General features: G+C 37.3%; 1 protein-coding gene across 5 annotated transcripts in view; it reads left to right on the forward strand.

The window, feature by feature from the left end:
* Window positions 1-23,095, forward strand: part of LOC131571971 (disks large homolog 2) — a 620,230-nt gene that overhangs the window by 384,796 nt on the left and 212,339 nt on the right. For all 5 annotated transcript variants that reach the window (XM_058824787.1, XM_058824783.1, XM_058824784.1 and 2 more), the window contains 2 exons: window positions 7,876-7,944; window positions 18,272-18,428. In XM_058824787.1, the coding sequence (XP_058680770.1) occupies window positions 7,876-7,944; window positions 18,272-18,428 (226 nt within the window). The remainder of the gene's footprint in view (window positions 1-7,875; window positions 7,945-18,271; window positions 18,429-23,095) is intronic.

Consider the following 23,095-nt stretch of genomic DNA (forward strand, 5'->3'; position numbering starts at 1 on the left):
ACCCCAGAATGAGAAAAATTAATACAGTTTTAATTTTTTTCATGTCTAGTTCTAGTGTATACTTCATTGTTAGACCCCATGGTAGAAGGCACTCAATGATTCCCATGAAATGCTAAGTCCAACTTCTATTGATTAAAAAGATTCAAAAGTCATGCTTCATATAGAGTAGATTAGAAGCAGAAGAGCTTAAACTGTTGAATTGCTTCACTATTCACCTTTCATTTTGACAATACAGCCTTTATACTTCTGCATTGTCAAATTGCCATTCCCTGCTGTTTGTCCTTATCCTGTTGGAATGTTGTTTATGTGCACTGTGTTATTTCTGCATTTGCTTTTTTTCTCTTTGTGTATTTCTGTAGGATTGTTGGGTTTGTGCTTGGTATAGCTGCATATGCACACCTGCATGCTGGGCTGCTTTGAATGACAGAGGAAGAGAGACTAAATAGCTGCTTATGTAGGATTGCATTCTCCACACCTCTGCTCTGTTTAAAAAAATACATATTCAACCCATATTCCTAGCTTGCACAGAGATAATGTGTATCCAGATAGAAGGGATAGCATTATCAGAAGGTATCACACAGGTGCAGTAAACACAGTATCAGGAGTAACTGCAATATGGAATGTGTTTTTTTGCTAAATTTTAAATTGTAAGTTGATACTCTTTCTGTTGTGGTAGTCCTATTTGTTTTAATGAGATACGTCTGCGGAAGTGGAGTGTACTCCTTCTCTGTAATTCACTGCAATGCACACATGAAGGTTATTAAGCACAGATAACATTAGCTTGGTCTTATACAATATTAAACTTAAGTTTCTGTAGCATTTTTTTATTATATAATGATACAGAATCTCATAACATATAGAAATGTTTAATAATAGCATGGTATGGTTTCCCCTCAGTCAGTATTTAATTGCTGTTTTAAATCACTTTAATTTCCATGTAATTTATCTTAAATTAGTAAAATTTAGTGCAATGACTCCAGCATAAGAAGAATTTTATGTGCTTGTTTTTCATTGGATGGAGAGGGATAGAAACTTTGCAAATTAGTTTAGTGGGTAGATGTTATTTTAAATCTGTCATTAGGCTTATTTATCTGTGATTTCCCTACCCTTTAAAAAACAAGCGATGTAGTACAAAAGTCCTGTGTTTTTCAAGTGTCATCTCAAGTGTAAAAAAGGTTCATTTTTGTTAACGACAAAATTGCTCTGACAGAGCACTATACTCTCTTTTTTGGATCCTGGGTTGGAATTGAGAGTCTCTGATTCTTGAAGGGAGCTCTCAATGGTCTTTTAAGTGGAATTCCTAACTTTAGATGAACTTCTGTGGACTCTGGTAGAAAAGTACATGAAAATGTGAGTTTTTCCAGATTTTTCCAGTATCTGCTTAACCATTTGTTTTCTTATACTCTTATTGAGTAAATATCTCCCACAAAATTTCATTTTGACAAAAATGGATTTCCTTCAGTTTTGTTGACTGTAATTAAACAAGTAATTAAACAAGTAATCTAAAAATTCTGGTCTTAACACTTTCTGAGACTCAAGGCTAGCTGCCTGTTAGCATTTTTGGGAATAATTTATTAGTTTACAATATTTCAAAATTTATTATGTTTTCACAGACTCTAGAATGGAGCTTTTCCTTTAGACAACAGAAGTAGTTTTCTTACTGGAAAACTTACACTATGATTTCTTTCTTCCTCTTCTGCCTTCCCCCCACAATGGTCATGTGTAATACATGTCTGATGTGCCATTTGGTATTTTTGGATTGCAAATCTTATATGATTTTTCCTATTATGTCTATATGAATTTTCCTAAAAATGCTGAGCTTGATTTCCATCAAAGTTTTGCCGAAGTTCCTTAAATGTGGACCCATTTTTCAAGTCCTTCCTAATGCCTTTTGACTTTTGCTTAAACTGCAGAGGAAGTTTGGTGCACACACTTTAGTTCTTACTTGCCTGGAGATCTAATAAGGTTTGAGTGCAGTAATGTGTTTCATTATAAAGCAATGCACAGCTCTATAAATCCATCAGAAGTGGGGTTTATGGTGAGTGCTGGGTGTTGCAGCTGCCACAGAGCAGCTACTGATGGGAACTATGCTACATACTCCCTGTGAAAGAATATATGTATGTGTGAATTCTTGCTTTCTAGGGAGAGATCAATCACCACCATGGGCAAAGCAGGCTCAACGCAGTGAAAGTAATTCAATTAAATCAGAGTAGGGTAGTGAGAAACAACACCAAACCTTAAAACACCTTCCCCCAACCTTTCTCTTCCTTCTGCACTCAGCTTCACTCCTGGTTTCTGTACCTGCTTTCCCTGAGCAGTATGGGGTGACAGTGAGTGGGGGTTGTGTGAGTTCATTACAACTTGTGTCTGCAGCTTTGAAAGCCCTAGTGCTGGGGAGAGCCAGGAGTGACAGTAACAGGAAATGAGCTACAACACTTGAGTGAATGGCAGAAATCATTAGTGATCTGGGAGTGCATAAGCATCATGCTGAAGAGTAGGAAGGAGGGTGACAGATGAGGAACTGACTCCATGAGGAGCTGCAAACTGTTGGGTGTGGTACCAGGTACCAGGAGCTGTAGGTAATAGGGAGGCCATGCGGACCGAGTGCCTCAACAAGTTTCCTGCAGGTTCTGAACAAATGTTCCCTGTTTAAATTAATGAAAATAGCACTATCTCTTCTTCCACAGCTGTAATTAGAGACAAAATCAGGTGTTATGTTCATGGATCATTTCCATCCAATACTGCTTAAGTAACTCAGAGTGTTGGATTTTTGTTCTTCTGCCGTTATCCCTTTTTTCTCCTATGTTTTTTCACCTCTAAGTATTTTGCCATGTAAAGCTCAGTCCTCAGCTGGTGTAATTTTCAAACTAACTTCATCAGGGAGGACTTCAGCTCCCAGGAGGAGCTTTATAATTCCTCATAATCATTACAGTATCATAAATAATAATGATGGCAAGAATAACAACAGTAGTAGTATAACTGAGGCTGATAGGAAGACTTAAGCTTACTTTTTTAACAGTAATAGAATATCTTGGAATTCTGTGGAGAATTAGGCACCCCATTTCTAAAAACCCAAAAGTTTGTCCAAAATATGAAGATATGAACAAGGAACACAATCACTTAAGATTGGATTCGGTTTTCTCTGACAGTTTTCATTCACTATCCCTAATTTACTCAATGCTGAGTTCTTCACAATACTTTAAGTCTGTGTTTACTCTACATGTGGGACTCTTTGAAAATATGTCCTCTCCACTCTACTCCTTTAAACAGCATTTCTAATTACTTTCAGTTCCCCCCACATCATTCTAAACCAGTTCTGCTGTTTTAAATACTCTTAAATAATCTTGTATCTCAAGCTGAAAGAACAAATCCTCTCAAAAAAAAAGTAAGATTTTTATATTTTAAAGGCAATCATTATCTCCTGCAATTACATCAGCCATAAGGAAGTAGATTTGAAGTCAGTGGATGCTTCACCACTTTGAAGATCAGGTACCTGACTTGGGCACACCACTTACAAAGGTGGATAATTAGCTCTGTTCCAGGAGCTGAAGCATTCCTCTGAGTCACAGCTCCACCTTGCATTCTTCCTTATTGCTAAATGATGCTAGTTTAGGGCTGCAGTAACTCACATACTCAAGTCACAGAATGTGGCTAACCACTTATTTGTGAGCACTGTTTAGGGAAGGGAGGCAGGGAGGGAGGAATGAGTTAGCAACCTTTTTTACTTTAGTTGTGCAAGTGTAGTAACCTCAGAGAACCTGAACGGGGATGTGGTGTGCGCTTATTCTACATATTTGTAGGCAGAGTGACAGCCTAATCCTTCATTTTGTTCCTTTTCTGTTTTCCAATGAGTAGCTATTTGGCCTAGCAATGCTATTTGTACAATAGATGTACAGATGCCATTTTAAAAATTGAGTTATGTTGCTAAAATCCTCGCTGCATGTGCCTGTGCATGAAAACAGCTCTACATCTCATGTCTGGCTTTGTTACCTGAGGGTGATCTGGACGTAGCAGGGTTGAATGTCCTATTCCCTGAAGTTTCCTATTTGCCTCTGATGGGAGACTGGTTAGTTTGACACTTCTAATATGGGTCAGTAACTGTCAGTACTGGATATCATCAAACCGTTTGGAGCTGAGATTAAATAAATGTCAAAAAAAAGCAATCTCTGGTCTTCTAATTAATCCCACGGGAGTGCAAAAACTCATTTAAGTTAGGAGTTTAGCTGTTGGCAGCATCAGGAAAAGCTGGTTTCACTTCACTGAGCTGAATTAAAACTCCACATTAATGGAATTAAAGTATGTTGCCTTCCTAAACTCTTACATCCATCAAATCAGAAGCTTAGAAGCTTTATAAACAACTGCAGTGCTACCTTCAGTCCTTGACATAAGAAACTACATGCTCAGAATACATCATAAAAACAAACAGTCTTAGCATTCCCTTCACTGGTCTCCAGTGGAATTTTTTAATATTGCATTTATCACTCTTTTTTTGTTTTAGTATTGTGAATGACAAAGAATAACTCAGGGCTCTAGTTTTAGGTTTGGTTTTGTTGTTTGTTTTGGATTTCTTTTTTTCTGGCAGAGAACATATTGATAGACAAATGGAGTTTGTGTATTTTTCTTCTGTGTGGCAGTTTCAGAATTGGGAGCTGAAGAATGGCTGCTCCAGAGCCATTATTCAGAGTAGTCTCTACCCAGCCTGTGCCATGGCTGCTTTGCTGCATCTTTATGAGAAGTTGCAGGTCAATTGATTTAGGAAGAAAATAACTTCAATGCTGTCAGTTTTGACTTGTCAAAATAAAGATGCATGAAAACAAAAGAGTTCCTAAATCAGGACTGTGGCAAATGGACAGCTGTTCTTTGTTGATAGAGGTTAAGGGTTGAGAGAGGAAAGCTAATGATTTTTCAAGTGCTCTCTTTGTAAAGTCAATGTATCTAGGTTTTATCTAAACAAAAGAGAAGAGGAAAGATTTTGGATTGTAACAACCTTATTTCTTCTACTGTCAATGCAATAGGCAGGCTTTGGGATGAACTGATTTGAGCATCATGCAGCCTGATCCCTTAATGGTGGTTTGTCCATATTTTTGCATTAGAGAAGTTTAAAACACAATAAATATTTCCCTAACGTGATTGTTTCATCCCAGATAGGTGTTTCACTGGTGTATTGTGTATCAGTGAAAGTGTCATTTGGGAAGGGAAGGCAGTGGTTCATCTGACCCCGGTGGGGAAAGAAGGGTTTATGATGCTGCCTCCAGTTTCAGCATCACCCACACAGCAAAAGTGCCTTCAGAGCTTTCTTGGCCCAGAACAGAATTAAAGCTGAGCAGACTGGCTACTCACCTTTTTGTTTATTTAATATTTACTGATATGATTATTTGCATAATAAACATTTTTAAAAATACGTGAACACCAGGCTGCTCTATTTTTATTACTTAATGAAGCCAGGAAATAGTTCACCTTGCCTCAGAAATTAGTTTAAAACAAAAAGCAATTTAAACCCATTAAAAAGAGAGGTTGGATTCTTTGCTCCCAGTTTTGCACCTCATTATTAATTTACAATCTCATTCTTTGTTCCTTCGCTCTTATGAATTGTCTTACAAGAACAGTATATCCCCCTTGTCTCAATGAACTAAAATAAAATGGATTTAAGTTAAAATCGGTCTTTTACAGGATGTAAAATTCTTTTCTTCAGGGAAAATTCATCTTGTGTGGCTATAGTACTGGGCTGTATATTTAAATATTGTTACTTTATATTATTAACATTAGTAGGAGGTTAATTCTGTATAATGTTAGAGAAATGGTAGCATTTTTATAAACCTAATTGTCAAACTCTGAACATTTTGATCCGTCAGTTTAAAACTGTGCTGCTTACATATCTCAATAAGGGTATGTTTAGGCATTAATCACAGAAAGTGTTGGTAGCAGAAAGCTTTATTTCTTCTGTGCTGCAAAATACATGGCAAGTGCACAAGTGTATTAAGCATGGGATAAAATCAGCTTCTTTCTGCTGGTTCCATCAGTTTGATAGAATTCACCAGGAGACTTTCTTTTCAATAAGTCAGGAATCAAATCAGACTATTATTCTGTCTCCAATAGCAACTTGTGTCAAGCAATGATTAAATTGCATTTTAGACTTTAAGGTGTCATTATATTCACAATGATACCTTAGAAGGCATAAGTTTCTATCGAGCATCAAACTTGAATTTTATAATTATGTAAAATAAAATGAGTTTTCTTATCACCAGTTCTGAACTATTTTCATGAAAGAAGGTGAGGGTTCATTTGAATACTGTGTCATAAATCCCTAGGAATGGAAAAGGTTTCTAATGGGTGGAATATTGCAGATAGATGAGCCCCTCACGTGGCAGGAGTGGGGTGTAAAGTTCCTTGTACATGCAAACCAAATGTGAAATTTTAACCAATATTCATATAATATTCTGCAATGTTTGTCCCACTCAGCTGTTTTGTTTGTACCATGATCCCACAAACTTTTAATTCCTAAGTTTGCTATAAAACAGATAAGAAGCTCTGCAGCTCTTCTTACAAGGGGAATCTACTTTTCCACAAACCTTCTGAAACCTTCTCAATAGGGATGAATACTTTACCAACATAAAACAAGAGCACACTTGTCACAAGGGAAGATACCAGGAAGCAGCAGGACTTGTTTGTCCAGTGACAGGCAGCACAACTCCGTGGGCTGCAAAAAAAAAAAAAAAACAAAAAGGATCTTTTCTATCAGACAGCATTGACTATGTTACAGGATGAAATTCATGTAAAAGAGATGTGTTGCTCACTAATGTCAAATGAAGTGCTTTTATTGAAAATAAGATGTGTTGCTTCTGAACAAGCAGCTTGAGATATATGCAAAACTTCAAAGCAGGACAAAGTCTTCAGTTATTAGAATTAGTGATATAAAACTGACATAAAGATTTCTTTTTATTGTGTACTTTGCATTATTAATACTGGGCCTCACTATGTGCTGTAGTCATTTTAACTAATCAGAAAATACACCCAGATGCTTCTACTTTTTAATATCTTATTTAAACAGGATGTCTGGGGTAAGGAGTACAATTTATTATCAAAAAACTGCCTTTGACTGATGCTCTGTTTTATCCATTTGTATTTACAATACTATTCTACTATAGTATAATACTGAAATTAGCACATACTGTGTATTTTTGACAGAATAATTGTTCGTCAGGTTTCTTAGTCATGTCAGTATAACATATGGGAAGCCATTAGACCTCAAAAATCAGAATCAATCAAAAAGGTTTTTTTCAGAAAGTCTGTGGTTTGCTTTAGAAAAAAATACCATGTTTTTTCCCAAATGTTGTGTCCTAGATTAATAAAAATCCATGTGGAAAGACTCAAGCTGCTTAAAATCTGATAGAGCTAGTGCTGAAGTTACATCAACATGCAACTCTAAGGAATGCATGTCCTCTTTTACTGAGAAACACTGAGAATAAGATTGATTACATTATCATTTGCTGTTTTACCTTTTGCTCTAAAATTAAATTTGCATTGAATGTTTAGTATATTTAGTGGAATAATTAGCATTTAAGTTATTTTAAATTACTAAACTCTGTGTGTGAATCTATATGTATTTAAAAAATGAGTGGGAAAGATAAGGGGGAGTTATCTTCATTTTCTGCTCTTAATGAGAAATGAAAGCTGAATTTAAACAAGAGAAATTGTACAATTAAGCCCTTTTTGAACAAATGAGCAGCACTGAGATCAAAATGCTTTAGACACGTGTAAAACAATCTGATTGTTGTATCTATTTTGGCATTAGCTAAACTGCTAAAGACAATAAGAGCAAGAGCAACTTCTATTTCTTTAACAAATGCTTTTCTTTATTCTTCCTTGGCCGTCCAGTCATTCCCAGCACAGCACTGCAACGCGTCCGCCCACAGTGAGCTTGCAGCGGACCATTTCTGTGGAAGGGTAAGATGATTCTCTGTTGAAGCTGCTGTAGAGGTGTCAGGCACCCCTGAGCTACCCACACACACAGGGCTCCTCATTAGATGTGGTGTTTAAGTCTGTGAGATGAAGCAATGAGGTTTCAAATTAGTGCTGATCCTTTCTTGGTACTTAGACTGGAAGGCTTGGTTTTCATGGAGATGAGAGTATCTGTCATGGAGATATATTGGATACATTTCTTCAATTCATCTCACTTGACTAGTATTAATATTTACTTGTGTTAGCTGTAAAATCTTCCCACTTATCATGGAAAAGCCCAGTGAAGTCTTACTCTGTTTTCTTAATGTATGCATGAGTTCTGTTTGACAAATCAGTGTTCAAAACTAAGGATGACGAAGTACTGATAGAAAATATTAGCACTGTGCTGGTGAATATCCGTGTACATGAGTGTGTTAACTGTAGAACACAGCTCTGGGTGCACAGCAGCCTCAATTTTAACTGAGACAGTGGTGTGAAATGCAAATAATGCACAACTACAGATAATATTCTTGCATCTTTACAGTATTAGAAAGGCTTATATTTAAGACTAGAACACAGATTTTGTTTGCACTGACTGGCATAGTCTTAAAAAATGTCAATTATTTTTTTATTCCCTCCTATAGAGATGTGGAACTCTGTAGGCATGGGTAATAACCTATGATTGGCTGCTCTCAATTCATATTTCAAAGCTTTTCTTTCTTGTGATAAAAGTGAGACTATAAAGTTTCCACAGAGGAAAGATGTCGTCTTGTTGTCTTTTAGTTTCTGTTACAATTTTCTGTGGCGCAGTCAGAAAATAAATTGGTCACTGTGTAAAATAATCCTGTCCTAAGTGAAGTCTGAAGTAGTTTTCTCAAAAGTCCAAATTTTTAATTTCTTACCTAGATCTAGGATTTCAAAATATAATTATTTAAAATATGTAAAACAGCTATGGTAATTAGTCATTGAAAATTAGATTGAATAATGGAATTATGCAGGAAAAGTGCATGTGGCTCAAGGGCTATCATCTGGAAGATAGTTCTATAAATAAAGCCTTAATTGTCATCCAGCCATAATGCTCAAAACAGGACCAATTTTAAAGTAGATCAGGTTGCTCCGGATCTTGTCCAGGGAAGCTGTGACTATCAAAAACCTGGAGATTGCTCAGGCCCTCGACTAGCAGTCTCAGTGCTTAAACACCCTCCTTTAAAATTTCTTTTCTTCATCTCTCTAATCCAAAGAGAGAGTCTTAATAAATTCCCCTGACTCTTCTTCAAATCATCACACGAATAAATTGATGTTTGAAATAAAACTGAGCTTCAAGAAAATTTGGGTGGTAAAAAGGAGGGTGAGGGGAAGAAAAAAATAATTTGCTCAGTTGAGACTTATGGAAGGAAATTCTCTTATGATGTCTCTGGCTTGGTCTACTGGACCAATTCAGGAATCATCCTGTAGCTTTAAACTCCTACTTAAATATGGAAATCAGTCTTTCTAAATGAATTTTTAGATAAATTGCAGAATCTGTACTGGCCACACAGACAACTTGCATTTATTGTGTGTGAATCATTACAGAACAGAAAATCTGCAATTGATGCCACAGGTCTCCTGTTGCTCAGGAGGTAGAAGAAGATCAGCTTGTAATTATTACCAGTCAACTTACACTGCATCATATTTCATTTCACATAGGAAAGTGGGACTGTTAGCCTATTCCACTGCTGAGCAGAAATGAGTAATCAGCTCAGCCCTAAATATTTCATTATGTTACAGCTCGATTTATTCTAATGTTTTTGTGGAGTCCATGCTGCTGTGTTTACAGCTAATAGAATTTGAGGTCAAAATAAAGTTATTTTTCTCTTTTAGGAACTGTGTTCCTATCAGAAGGATCCTGTATTTAGGAGAATCACTAAATTGGTTTTGGGATGCACCTTTTAAACAGCTGCTTTACCTGCAAGGCATCCCTGGCACACGCTGACATTTGTACCCTGCATGCTGGCTCTCTCTGACTGTGGAGTCACTGAAGTGATATAATTATTGGGTCCTATGAATGAAAAATTAAATCTAGGAGGGTTAAAGAAATACAGAGAGAATTGCATTTGCTGGCATTTAGTCCTTTTCATCCTGTTGAAATATATTATAATAGAGCTGGCCAGAATAGATTTTTAAGGAATTTTAATAGCTTTTTTCAACGAGGTGATAGATGAACACATAAAACCATTTAATTTTTTAGTAGAGAGGGCTTTTGTGGACTTCGTGTCCAGCAACAACATGAATGACCAGGTGGGAAAAATAAAGACAGCTTTAAAGATTTTTTCCCAATATATTCAAGCCATATATTCTTCACAGTGCAATAACTGTATATGAGGTGTACAGATTTATTCTGTATATAAAGGCATGGACTTCAGAGGTGTTGGAGGTCTTCATTAGCAACTTCCCTAATGCTTTATTTTCATGGTTTAAAAACCAAGAAAACTCTAATGTTTTAATTTGAAAATATTGTTATTTTGAGTTTTTTGAAGTGATTTTAATGAACAATCTTAGCTGTGACTAACCAAAATATTGGTTGAAAACAGCCCTTGTGTTTTTTGAAATCCTGCCATACTAGCACACAAAGCTTTAATGTTAGTGATGTTTGACAGCTATTCTCTCTGCTTTTGGCATCCACGCTAAATTGAATTTTGTATGCTACCAGTCAACTCTTAGAAACTGGGATTTCAACTTATTTGATCAAGTCTTTTTGACTTCGCAATGTGTCTGAGCATCTGAAATACATTTAAAAATATTTATACATAAATAAACAGTATTTGAACCATGACTAAGGATAAGAATTTTTATTCTGAACAGTACAGATATTACAGAATGGTTTTAGTTTCAGAAGTGTCTTCTATAAAGTAATTTGAGATGCTTGCTCCTACCAGCCCGTGTATTGATATTTCCAGACATGGCTTAGAGGCACTGCTATTTTTAGGTATTCTCTGAGCATTTGAATACTTCCTGTCTCTTGGTAATGCAATTCTGTTGCCTCTCACCAATTCCATCCCATCTAGCTTTGTTTACAAACTGTAAAGCTGGAGCATTCATGGTGAATAGAGCTATTGAATGCTGTAAGTAATAGTTTTTACAACAGTGGTTTCAGTATGGAACCAATAGTTTTTAAAAGCAAGATGCAAAGCAAACCTTTCTAGTATGGAGTTGTCTGTGCTGGGTATATAAGATGGTACAGAGATTCGGTTTTCAGTATTTATTTTGATTATTAGCATGTAAATAATATACCTCCTGGAACAGGGAAGAGAGATAAGTGATTATGTGAGACAAAGGATAAATGAACTATCAGACAGGAATAATCATATCCCTTATAGAGCTGAAGGATAGCTATATTGGCTGGCCTACATTATCTCTCTAAAAATCAATGAGATTTCTCAAACCCAGGAGGCAGACTACTGTGCATTTGAAGTAAATGTCAGGTGTCATGGTAAAAATGCAGTCCAGTTTTTAAAATCAAAAAGATTATTCCTGTATGCCAATTCCATCTTGCTATCTGCAAGCAGAAAACTTGTCCTGGTGTGCAGGCTTTAATTTCTCTACAAAAGATAAAATGAAAGATTGCTAGAGTCCAGAAGTCTTCCTACAGAACAAAATCTCTTGCAAAATATAACCCAGTGCAATCACACATGCATCAGTTATGTTGAAGCCTGGCCCCCAGTAAGTTCCCTTGTATTAAGGATACATAAAAGTTAGTGGCAATTTAGGCATGATGTTTGCAGAATAAATGCATTAAAATTGTAGTCATTATTAAAGTTAGAACAAACCATTGCTTTTACATGATCAATGAACGAGAAATTCAAGGAATCCATAGTCAAATAAATCAACAAAATACTTTTTCAAGCAGATAAGGTAACTTTAGTTACCCTAAATATCACAGGCAAAATGATATTTTACTATGTAATCTGATGAATGTACATTTTATTAAAGGTGAGTGCTTAGTTGTTAGTATACCAATATTTGGTGAAATGAAATAAGTCACTAATCAGTTAGAAGGCCAAAGCATTGTTTCAGTTTATGCAGGCAACGTTACCCCTCTGGACTGTGATGGTCAATATGAAAGCAGTAGATAAGGAGAAGGCTTCCTTATTTTTTGTTATTTTCAACAATAATTGAAAGTAGGATGACACTGATTAAAGTCAGTCTCAGGGATGAGACCTCACAGGGCCAGGGGTAACTCTGGTGTGTGCAGGTGCCACGAGGTGATGAAGGACTGGGAACTGAGAAAGGAAGGTCTGTAGCCCCCTACCACTGCCAGGTCCTGGTGCTTTGGTCACTGCAATAAAGGCACATGAGAGGGAGGGCCAGGGAGGAAAAGCAAAGGGTGGAGATGTTTCACATCATAATGGAAAGATTTTGCCAAGTGTAAGAGGGAATAACAAGGGGAAAAGTAGAAGCTGAGGTGCAGTAGAAGTGGTATTACAATAAAACAATAGATGAGAGCAGTACAGACAGATTTTTCATTTGTGTGAAACAAAAGTTGTAGAAGTATGAAAGAAAATCTATACAAAGAAAGCTTGGTTCCACCAAAACTCAAAGCCTTTTACAAAGGTGCGTGTGAATATTTCAGGCCTTCAACCACTCAGAATTTCATATCACCTCTTGTTTTAGTTATCAGATTTTAAACCATCACACATTGGCACATACTCTGTCCCTGCAATCTTCTTGTGTTCAGTGCTGTGAAGAATGAACAATCTATTTGAATCACCCTTTTTTTAGGTTCTTCCAGTGTGAATGTCCTTTGGTTGCCAAAAATAAATACACAGGTATTTATCAGAATTTTTTGAAGCATGAGAGGAAAACTGGAATTATTGTTGTGAAAATGAAATGGCTTGGTTTACCAAATGAATCTAGTGTAACTCAGTGCTCACACTGTGGATTGTTAGAAGCCAAACATATTTATACTGCTTAGGAGAAGGGGCCTTGCTGCCTTAGATTTGGTGTGGGTTCTTTCAGAGAATCACAGAATGGCTTGGGTTGGAAGGGACTTTAATCAGGTTCAAACCCCACCCCATCTTCCACTAGACCAGGTTGCTCAAATGCCCATTCAGCCTGGCCTTGAACACTTGCAGGGGCTGGGTATCCACAGCTTCTCTGGGCAACCTGTGCCAGTGCCTCCCCAGCCTCTCAGTAGATATATTCCTCTTAGTATTTAATCTAAATCCACCCTGTTTCCGTTTAAAGCCATTTCCTGTTGTCCTATCCCCTGCATGCTCTTCTCCTTGATATACTAATGTGACTTCACCCAAATAATATAACTTCAACTTCACCTCCTGCTGTTTGCTCATTCAAATAGCTGGGATGGGTTTTCTTGCACTATGTAAGAGTATAAAGGTTGTGGGCCCTGACTTGTTGGGTATTGATGCTACCCTAATGCAAACAATAAGATAAATATTCTTCTAGGCTTTCTGTGATCTGTGTTACTATAACACCAAAGCAACAAAGACTATGTATGCTTTCAACAGCCTTTGTGAAGAAAATGGCAGTTTGGGGGAAGGAGGAAAGGCAAAAAACCAACAATAACAACAAAAAGAAAAAAATTTTTAGAAGCCATAACAACAAAAAAACTGCACCCAAATCAAGATCAAAGCTATATTTCTAAAGCCTGTGCAGATTTGAGACACCTCATCGATTGTATAAAACTGAAGAAATCCCTAGGGTCTGATGTTTGAAAGCACCCAGTGTTGCTTAAAATTTCTGTAGGTATTTCAAAAAGCATAAAACGTGTCAGCACTTCAATTTTATAGATGGTACAAAAGAAACAGAAAGACAGAGCCGTGTCAATTGAGATGAATACTAAAACTGACTCTTTTCTTTAATGTTGCCAGCAGCACAACAAAATCAATTTAATCATGGATTTTCTTTCATTTAATTATTATAAGAATTACTTGTTTTTAGAAAGCCCTTCCCCATCATTTATCAGTCCAGTTTTAATCTTTTAAATTAGATCTATAATTACTATGGATTCCACTCTATAGAAGAATGATAGTAATAGTCACATTTTTTCTCTTGTCATTTTCTGTTTGTTAAAAGTAAACTGATCAAACCAAATATTCAGTACAAATGTAGTAAATAAAAAGCACTTGCTGTTTTTAAGGTAGTGATCAAATTAAACATGCATAAACCAAACAAACCTGCTAAGGAGAGAAATGCTGCACTATGATTTGGTTTTGGTCACTGCATTTTTATGACAGAAGACATTTTCTTAAGTGTTGACATTTTGTTGCTACTTATTGTTTTCAAATATTAATTTAGTAATCCTTTGCTCTTACATCAGGCCTGCAGTTTATAATGTGATTTACAGAATCTGATCTGATGCATTCCCCAAAGCAAGTAACCAAGTCCATCTAAATTGATTGTGCCATTGATTTCTCAGCCTGTAAATTTGTGTGGATTGCAGCACTTTATTTGCTTCTTTACTCCTGGATCTATTAATGTAAATCTTCCTTTCTTCTTTCCCTACCTTTTTATTTCCTTCCCTGATCTCCTTTACAGAGGCACTGCTTCCCTTTATTCTGATTTCTCTCTTCTTTCCTTTTTTCTTTCCTTTTTTCCCTTCTCTTTTTTTTCCCTCCCTTCTGTCAGTCCAGGAATGTTTTCATCTCACACTCCTTTCTAATTTCTGCTTGATTTCCCCTGCTGCTCTGCTCTGTTTGTATGTGGTACAGAGCTGCAGGAGGGTATAAAACATGCACACACCAAATTAAAGTGCTAGTATGCTTTGTTAGCACCTACAAAGTTACCTTCAGCTGTATTTATCACAGAAGAAATTGTAAATGGGATAAATAGTTAAAGCTGGAGCCTGAAACATAAATTTCAGAAACACTGTATGTCAGACTGCTCCCTTTTCCAGGGTGGCTATAGAGTGCCATCTATTGTATCCAAATAAAACATCTTCACAGAACAAGCTGAGCTGGAAGGGACCCAGAAGGATCAGTGAATCCAGATCCTGGCCCTGCGGAAGACATCCCCAAGAGTCACACCATGTGCCTGAGATCGTTGTCCAAATGCTCTTTGAGCTCTGTCAGGCTTGGTGCTGTGACCACTTCCCTGGGAAGCCTGTTCAGTGCCCAACCACCCCCATCTTAAAATAAGTTCTGCTTTAGTTGCTGTTTTCTGCAGGCAGGTAGACATTCTGAGTGCATTAACTACAAGCAAGCATCATTCACATTTGAGTTACTTTTCTTTCAGTTCCCAACTCTCCCACCATCATGTCATCTTTAAGTGTTTGATTCTATCACCTCCTTTACAGCATTTATCTGCTTTTTATCTTGAGTTCTCTCATGTGTACTGGAACTGCATTAATAACGATTTTTCACAGAGGCAAAGGAATTTTTCCTATTGTTGTTTCCCACATATTCAAGAAAAATTGGAACAGCTGTTCTTAGATCCCCTTAAATATCATTAAGGGTTGACTGTAACTTTTATACCAGGTGATAAAATACGTAACATCCTCATCTTCAGCTTAGACATTTCAGTGAGTCTTGATAAAGCATTGGCAGGTAACTACTGTTGCATCACTTTTAAAAGATCACTTGGGCAGTGGCTAGTATTGTAGTTGGTTTCCTTAATAAATACTTGTCCTACTTCATAAATTTTATATCAACATTTTTACCATCATTAGGCCTTTTCTTCGTTGTCATTCTAAGTACACTATGCAAATGCATATTTTTAAAACATATTTATTATATTAAGGTGAATGGGCATGTACATTCTACTTCCTATAGCTTTTGTAGTACAGTAAGGGCTAAAGGTTATTTTTATAATGACAACAGCACTTAGGTGTTCTTGAGTCCACATTTCATATTCTGCAGGGTACTCAGACATAAAAGAAAAACAAAGACATGCTAAGGATGGTCAGCCTCTATTCAGCCAAATCTGAGTCATGATCAAAATGATCTGATTAGGTAAAAGAGCAGGGGCAGAAACCCATTGCATTCTAATCACAGCTTCTGACATTTTCCCCTTATTGTCTGAACTTCCTCTGAACATAATCATCCAAGAGCAGAATGTGAATTTTGCTGTCAAAAGGCCAACATTATAAAACAGCACTGGCAGCACTTTAGGCATAAATCTGCTGACTTGATCAGAGACAGGGATTAATAACTGGGCCAACATTTTGTTGAGCTACACAGCTTACTATTCAGTAGATACCCAGTTGTATTGACCTAGTTTTGTCCATGGCCCTGGCTTTCAACTAATTTGATCCAAGCTGCCTGTCATATGTGAAAGTACCCATTTTTATTTTGAACAAGATCTCTTCTGATTTCTCACCAGCAGAGCATGCAAATATATTGGTTTGACTTTGCTGCCTCTTTTTCCTCAATATTCTGGTAAATAATAAATGGCAGCTGCTCAACTCTTGCAAAGTATTTCTGATGAGTAGGGCTTGAAGATGACAAGTGTCACTGTATCATTTTGTGGATGAGGAAACTGAAGCTGGGAGAACAAATGAGTTGCCAAGAACGCTCAGCAGTGCATGGGCTAAACGGAGAAGAGAAATAATGCTTTCAGCTCACTGTCCTAGTTCTGCTCCAACCCCCAGGCCACACTTCTAATTAAAAACCTGTTTAGACTTCTTAGATTCTGGATTGCATTATGTCTACTCTGCACATATTTAGCAAGGTGTTAAAGGAGTTGCTACAAGGCAAATCAACAGCAGTGATGCAAAAAAAAAAACCAAAACCCTCTGCCTTTATTTTCTAATTCTTAAAAATACTTCAAAAATACACAAATTCAATACAATATATCTTTTGCTCACAGCTGTATTTTTAACTGTTTTCTGACTTTACAACATTATGAAAGTCAAGGGATGAAGGGCCATATGGAGTAGGACTAATACGTTGCTTTAGTCTTCTCTTTCAAATATATGACACTTCTGTTTCGGAAAACTGAGATGTTACTTTAACATCATAATCAAGCTGGGGATATCATTTGAATTTTAGCACTGGGCAAAGATTAACAACTGCCTGTGATTTCAGAAGTATCGTGTCAAGATAAAGTCTCCATGTGTCCATAAGATTAAACTTGTATCGAATAAGGCATCGCTCAATTTAATCACTTCTCTTCCTTTTTTCTCTGTTCTTTAAAAACAAAACGGAAATGAAAGATCCATTTGTGTGATGCAGAACGGTGCTATAATATGGAGGAAATATTGAATCTTTTATACAAGAAGCATTCTGTAGAATGTGTGATTTTGTTGCTGGCAGCTTTTTTTTGTAAACTTAAAGAATGAGTAGAGCATCTTATTTCTCTTGGAGGAGTCACAGATACCTATATGTATGTTTGGAAGACTTGCAGGGCTGGGCTTAAAATTTATACATCATAATTGAACAGCATTTACACTTTTTCTGAAAATTAAATTTTAGTGGGATTTGCAATGGGGTAAGTACCAATAAACATGGAGTGTGTGTATGTATATGTGGTTGTGTCTGCTTGTGTATCCAAGGGAGAGCCAGCTCTGAGACCTCGTATGTAGAGACTGGGAACAAAAATATTTGGGATCCTCTCTCAAGGATGCTACCTTGATTGCTTAGGAAAGTTATCTATTTCTGGAAATAAGTATTCCCATCAGTAAATTGCATGTTATGTTTACATCCTCTGGGTCATATTTTCAATTTACAGATGAATGGAGCTGTGTGAGATATACCTGTTATTATTTATTGATTTCTATCATAATTAATAGTTTTTAAAAAACATGGAAAAAGCAGGTACCCCTTGGGCTGGTTCAGTGATAAAGCTGCAATGTGACTTAAAAATGCAAGATTCTGATAGTGTCAAACCAAAGTTTTTAATGAGATTCTGCTGAATTAGCTCATTCATGTAAATGTTATTTGCTCCAAATCTGTCAGGATCACAGCTGCCATTGCTTTTCTTGGAGTTGTAAGTTTTTTCTTTGTTCATTTGTTGCAAAAGCAAGACTAGAATTTAAAATAAAAAAGTTCTATATAAAGATTGGATATCTGGATATATAACATTGCTGTAAATTAGATTATTACATACATTCAGTGTTTTGTTTTTCCTTTTAATAAATTTGTCACTTAACATAGTGAAGATGACTCCAGTGGGGTGAAATTAATAGGGATGTTTCAATTCAACCATGAGGGAAAAAAATTAGTGCTGCTTGATTCCTACCTTACCTGTTCACCTGTTAACAGCTTGGTCATCTGTTATGTGGTTTCTTTAGACAATAGCAGGCCATTGTGTCTTAGGCAAAATATAGTATGCTTAAGATGCTATGAAAAATGCATATGCAGTAAGAGTGCCTAAACATTATGATTTTGTTTCTGTACAGAGAGCCTCGAAAAATCATCCTGCACAAGGGCTCCACAGGACTTGGTTTCAACATTGTGGGAGGTGAAGACGGGGAAGGCATTTTCGTGTCTTTCATCCTCGCAGGTGGGCCAGCGGATCTCAGCGGAGAGCTGCAGCGGGGAGATCAGATCTTGTCTGTAAGTGTTCTCTTGGGCTGGCCTCACCAGCTTCTGCATCTTGTTCTTTGGCTATGCTGCAAGGGGCACACAAAGAAATTTTTCTCGTTTCCATGTTGTGAAATCTGAGCTGCAAACAGTTTATTCCTGAATATTTTGGTTATTTTGCATTTGGGTTTTAGAGCATTTGTTACAGCTGTTACTTGCATTTAGCGGGGAATGAGACTTTTCTCTACTTAATGCTACCTACACTACAGTGACACCTCAGGAAGGACCTAAGAACATTGCAGACCTAAGCATCCCATATTTTGGCCCATCATCCAGTTCCAGTTTTCCCAAAACACACACCTGAGTCGAAGGATATTTCTCAATTTCACCTTTTCTTGGAGGAGAAAAAGCAGTAGGATGAAATAATCTATGCTCAGGCTGCCATCTAGTGTGCACTCAAGTGCTTAGCAAATAGCTCGCTTCAACCAGGAGAGGAATTAGGTTGTGTTCATTATCTCTCTGCCTCTGATGAATTTGATGATCCCTCTGAAATTCTTTTCAAGTTTTATTGGATTAAATGTTTTTTAGCCTGAGGTTATATTTTGCATACTTAGACTCAAAAACATATTTTTAATTTTTCATTCATGAATATATTGATATCACACATTTTAAAACCAGAACATTTGTGTTTTAGGCTCTGTCAAGTAATTGAACATCTGACTGAAATAATCTGAATATAAATAAATTTGAATAACAATGAAAGCCTTGAAAATGTAGTTAAATATCCATTGACATTATTCACATTCCTTACAGGAGAAAAAAAATACGAAACTATCCCAAATTGATGCAGATGTGACTGTTTCATGTGAAACACAACAATAAGCCTTAAGGCAAAGAGCTGAAATGCAGAAATTATTTATCCCAGATAAATGGTGGGTGCACTAGGCTGTGGTATCACACTGCTTCCCACTGTTGTGCCTTCTTTCCCTGTGAATCCTGCATCCCTGGCTGTAATTTAGTTAGAGTTGAGGATGGAAGATGGCTTCAGCCTGGATGGTTTGTGATGTGTTTATTCAACACTTTCCTGGTCAATGTTTAAATTCGTAAGAAAGCTGGATATGGTTTTCCTACCTTGCTTTGGATTGTCTTGGCCTATTCTACAAAAAGTGAATTTGACTTACACCTTTCAAAGTTTTGTAAAAAGTTGTAAAGAGGTGGCTGGAGGTGTTCTGCTATATATAGAAAATCTGGATAAGTTATCACCAAAGGGAGGCAGTAACCCGACATTGTGAGGATCACAACAGTGTATTTTATCTAGACCTGTTCCTTAAAAGTGTAAGAAAAAATGAGCAAGAGCAAGTAAAGGGTGTTTGGGTCCTGTTGGGAGTCCCCACAGGCAGGCAGGCATAGCACCACAAGACTACATCTGAAATACAAAACAGTAAGTTTATTTCATGACGTCACTAACCAGAGGATCCCAAAGCAGCACCTGGGCAGACACAGGAGTGGGAGCACAGGAACCATCAGGCTGAGCCCGCCCTGAGGGCTGGCAGGGCTGTTCTTTGCACCCACTTATTGAGGGCCCACGCACATGGAGCTTGCCACCATGCTGTGCGCTCTGTGCCTTTTGTGATCTCTGAGCTCTGATCTTCTCTCTCCCAAAGCCGGGAGCTCAGGCATGTCCCTGAGAGTGCCTCCAAGTCCCTCAGACGCCTACGTTATCTCTAAACAGAAATCCTGTTTCTCAAAACAGAGAGGACAGACAGCAGTGAGCATAATCTAAGGGGTATATTCCCACACTGATATTCTCCAGGCCTCATCCTCAGCATTCCCACCTGCAAGGTCTCTTGGAATCTCGCATCCTCCTCTGCACTCTGCTGCTTTTAACCCTTTCCTCCCAAGAGTGCTTTAAAGAGCTGTCCAAGTGGAAAGTTTCTAGGGAATTGCAAGAAAATCCAAGTAGATTCCTATAAAGTTATCCTTATGAAGAGGTAAAGAAGTAAAAGGCCTGTGTCAGGAAGAGCACTGACAAGAAACCCAAATAATAGAAACAGAAGTTTCTTCAGGACAATTATGCAATTTATTTTTCTTTGGTTAGATGCAGCAAAATAGGGCTGACTAACAGAGACTAATGAGATCAATGCCTTTCACAGTACATTGTATTCAAAAATCCAGAAGTTCAAATACAAATTTAAAAGTCCATTTTCTTTTCTTTTTAAGCAGGATATATTTACAACTGTATGTTACAGTCACAGTAAAATTTTTAACTCTATTTTTTCTGTTTTGTAGTGGCATTTTCCATAAGGTTCTAATTGATGTTACTAGTGTTGCATCAGCATTTACTTGTCATGCAAGAGTTGTTTATTTGTTCATTGAGCAGAGAGGGATGGAAATTATTACTAAATTAGACTCTGTACATATCCTCAGGCAATCACCCAGTCAGGCCCTTGTTATTTATTTACTCACAAATAACTATTATGGATCCATTTTGCCATATTCAGAAAAAAAACCAGTTTCATGCACAGGGCTCATTAATCTTGTACCATTTTCTAGTGAAGGGTCCCAGGCGCCTTAGTTTTATAAGAACTGCAGAAAAAATGTCTGTTTTTCTATGTTTGTTCTTTCTTGTCTCATCCCTCAGAAACAACTATTTCCCTACAGAAATACTTTTCCCATTTGTTTCTCAAAACATGACAAATCTGATTAGCAAGAACAAATAGTCCCCTCAAAGCTGCTATTTCTAATCAGATGAAGCTTGGTTAAATTTCTTACAGACAGGAAGCATAGTAAGTGATTTAGAGATCTGAATTTAATTTCTTATGAGATTGGTATTGCAAAATTACAGTGAAGCCACAAGAGTTCTTCTATTGTGATATTTTGCCACCCTTACAATGTGATGTAACCTGCTTTTTGGCCAATCCCTGTAATATTTATTATCTTTCAGAATGCTACTCCTTTCATTGTTGTCCCTGCCCATTGCAGGGGAGGTGGACTTGGTGACCTTTAAAGGTGACCATTTCCAACCCAGATGGTTCTGTGATTCAATTCATTCAATTTAATCAATTTAGCTGGTGTCCTTCTGTGTGACCATAGGCAGGCTGCTTCATTTTCCTAAGCCTCAGGCTCCCAGGACAGTGAGGATCACGGGCTCTCTCCAAATTCAGGCCTGTGCTGTAAATATGGCAATGTTGACTGGTTGAGAGCTGTGTATTCTCACCTTCGGGAATGTACCTACAAAAATACCTAAAACAGACTGCATATCCACCAGTGAGACCCAGCAAGGCTTTTCCTTTGTAAGCATTGCCTTGGAGAGACACACTGGGGGTGTGTACATCGTCCCAGAGTCAGCCTACAAGGCTTGGACAAATCCCATAATCTCTGCCTCTCCTTCTGCCTGACTGTCGGGATGTGAGAGGGAGGGATCCGACCCTGCAGCCCTCCGGGAGCACCGGGAAGGACGGTGCTGCAGCCTTGGCCCCATAGACGAGTGAAATTTGAATTTATTTTTCCCAAATGCCACCAGGTGGCGGCCCAGGATCAGTAATGGCAGCGATCTGCCTTCGGCTGAAACTTCAAGAAAATAGGGGATAACAGGTTTTTCCTGTTTTCATTTAATTGGAAATGCTTGCAAATTGTCTCTGAAAGAGGCTGATATTCCCAATGCTCCTTTTCAGAGGAAACAAATGAATCCTATCTGAACCTTGAAGGTCAATTGAAGAATCATGGAAAATCATCTGTGTTGGACAGTAAAACGTTTCACATAGCCCAAAAATTAATTTCTGTGGTATGCTCATGAGAAGACTGGGGTTCCTTCTTATAGTGTTTTCCTAAAATAAATTAAGGAGTACAATTCATTATACTCCTTAGAGTCATCACCCAACTAATTTTTTTTTCTCATTTCTGAATGTCTTTAAAATGAAGTAACACACACACATCACCAATGTAAATTCATCACTGTACTAGACAATATCCTCCCCTGTAGTATTTTCCTCAAACTAAGTATATCGTAACTATTATCAAGTAGCTTTTTGAATTCTAACTGACATTAATGCTTGATTTAGTACATGTCCACACTCAGATTGATTTTCATCTCAGATACTTATAGGCCAAAGGAAACAGTTCAGAATATCCATGGAAAAATCATTTCCATTGTAGAGCAGCAGAAATGATGTGCCAGCGTGTTAAATGATTTGTTTAAAATCATTTTAGGAGTCTGGGCCAGGTTTAGACGCTGCTTGAAATCAGATCTAACCCCAAGTTCTCCATCTGTTATGAGAATGCAGTCTTCAATAAAAATAAAATGTAATGTTCCTTGATGCTATTCTTGCAGGTTTAAGTTCCACTCCCAAAGCTAAGGGATATTTTTCCTATTAAAACAGCAATGGGAATCCACTGCTGGTTAGTCAAAACCACCTGCATTAGAACAATATTTTTCCATGAGCCACATGCTTAAAATGGCCACCCATTGTGCATATACCCTGACAGAAAGTCCTATAATTTTTGGAAGTATGTACGTAGTGAATACATTGCAATTTTTAGGGGAAAGTCCTGGCGAGGCAGGAGAAGCAATACAGTCGTTTTCAAAGAAAAATTGCCACATTGTTGTGATTTTTTTGGATTACAATCTCAAATTAAAACCTTGATAAAGCATAAGTCTTTCTTTTAGGTGTTCTAGCCTGAATGCTTCCAAGCATTTTCAG

This window comes from Ammospiza caudacuta, chromosome 2 (assembly GCF_027887145.1).
Source record: "Ammospiza caudacuta isolate bAmmCau1 chromosome 2, bAmmCau1.pri, whole genome shotgun sequence".
NCBI lineage: Eukaryota > Metazoa > Chordata > Aves > Passeriformes > Passerellidae > Ammospiza > Ammospiza caudacuta.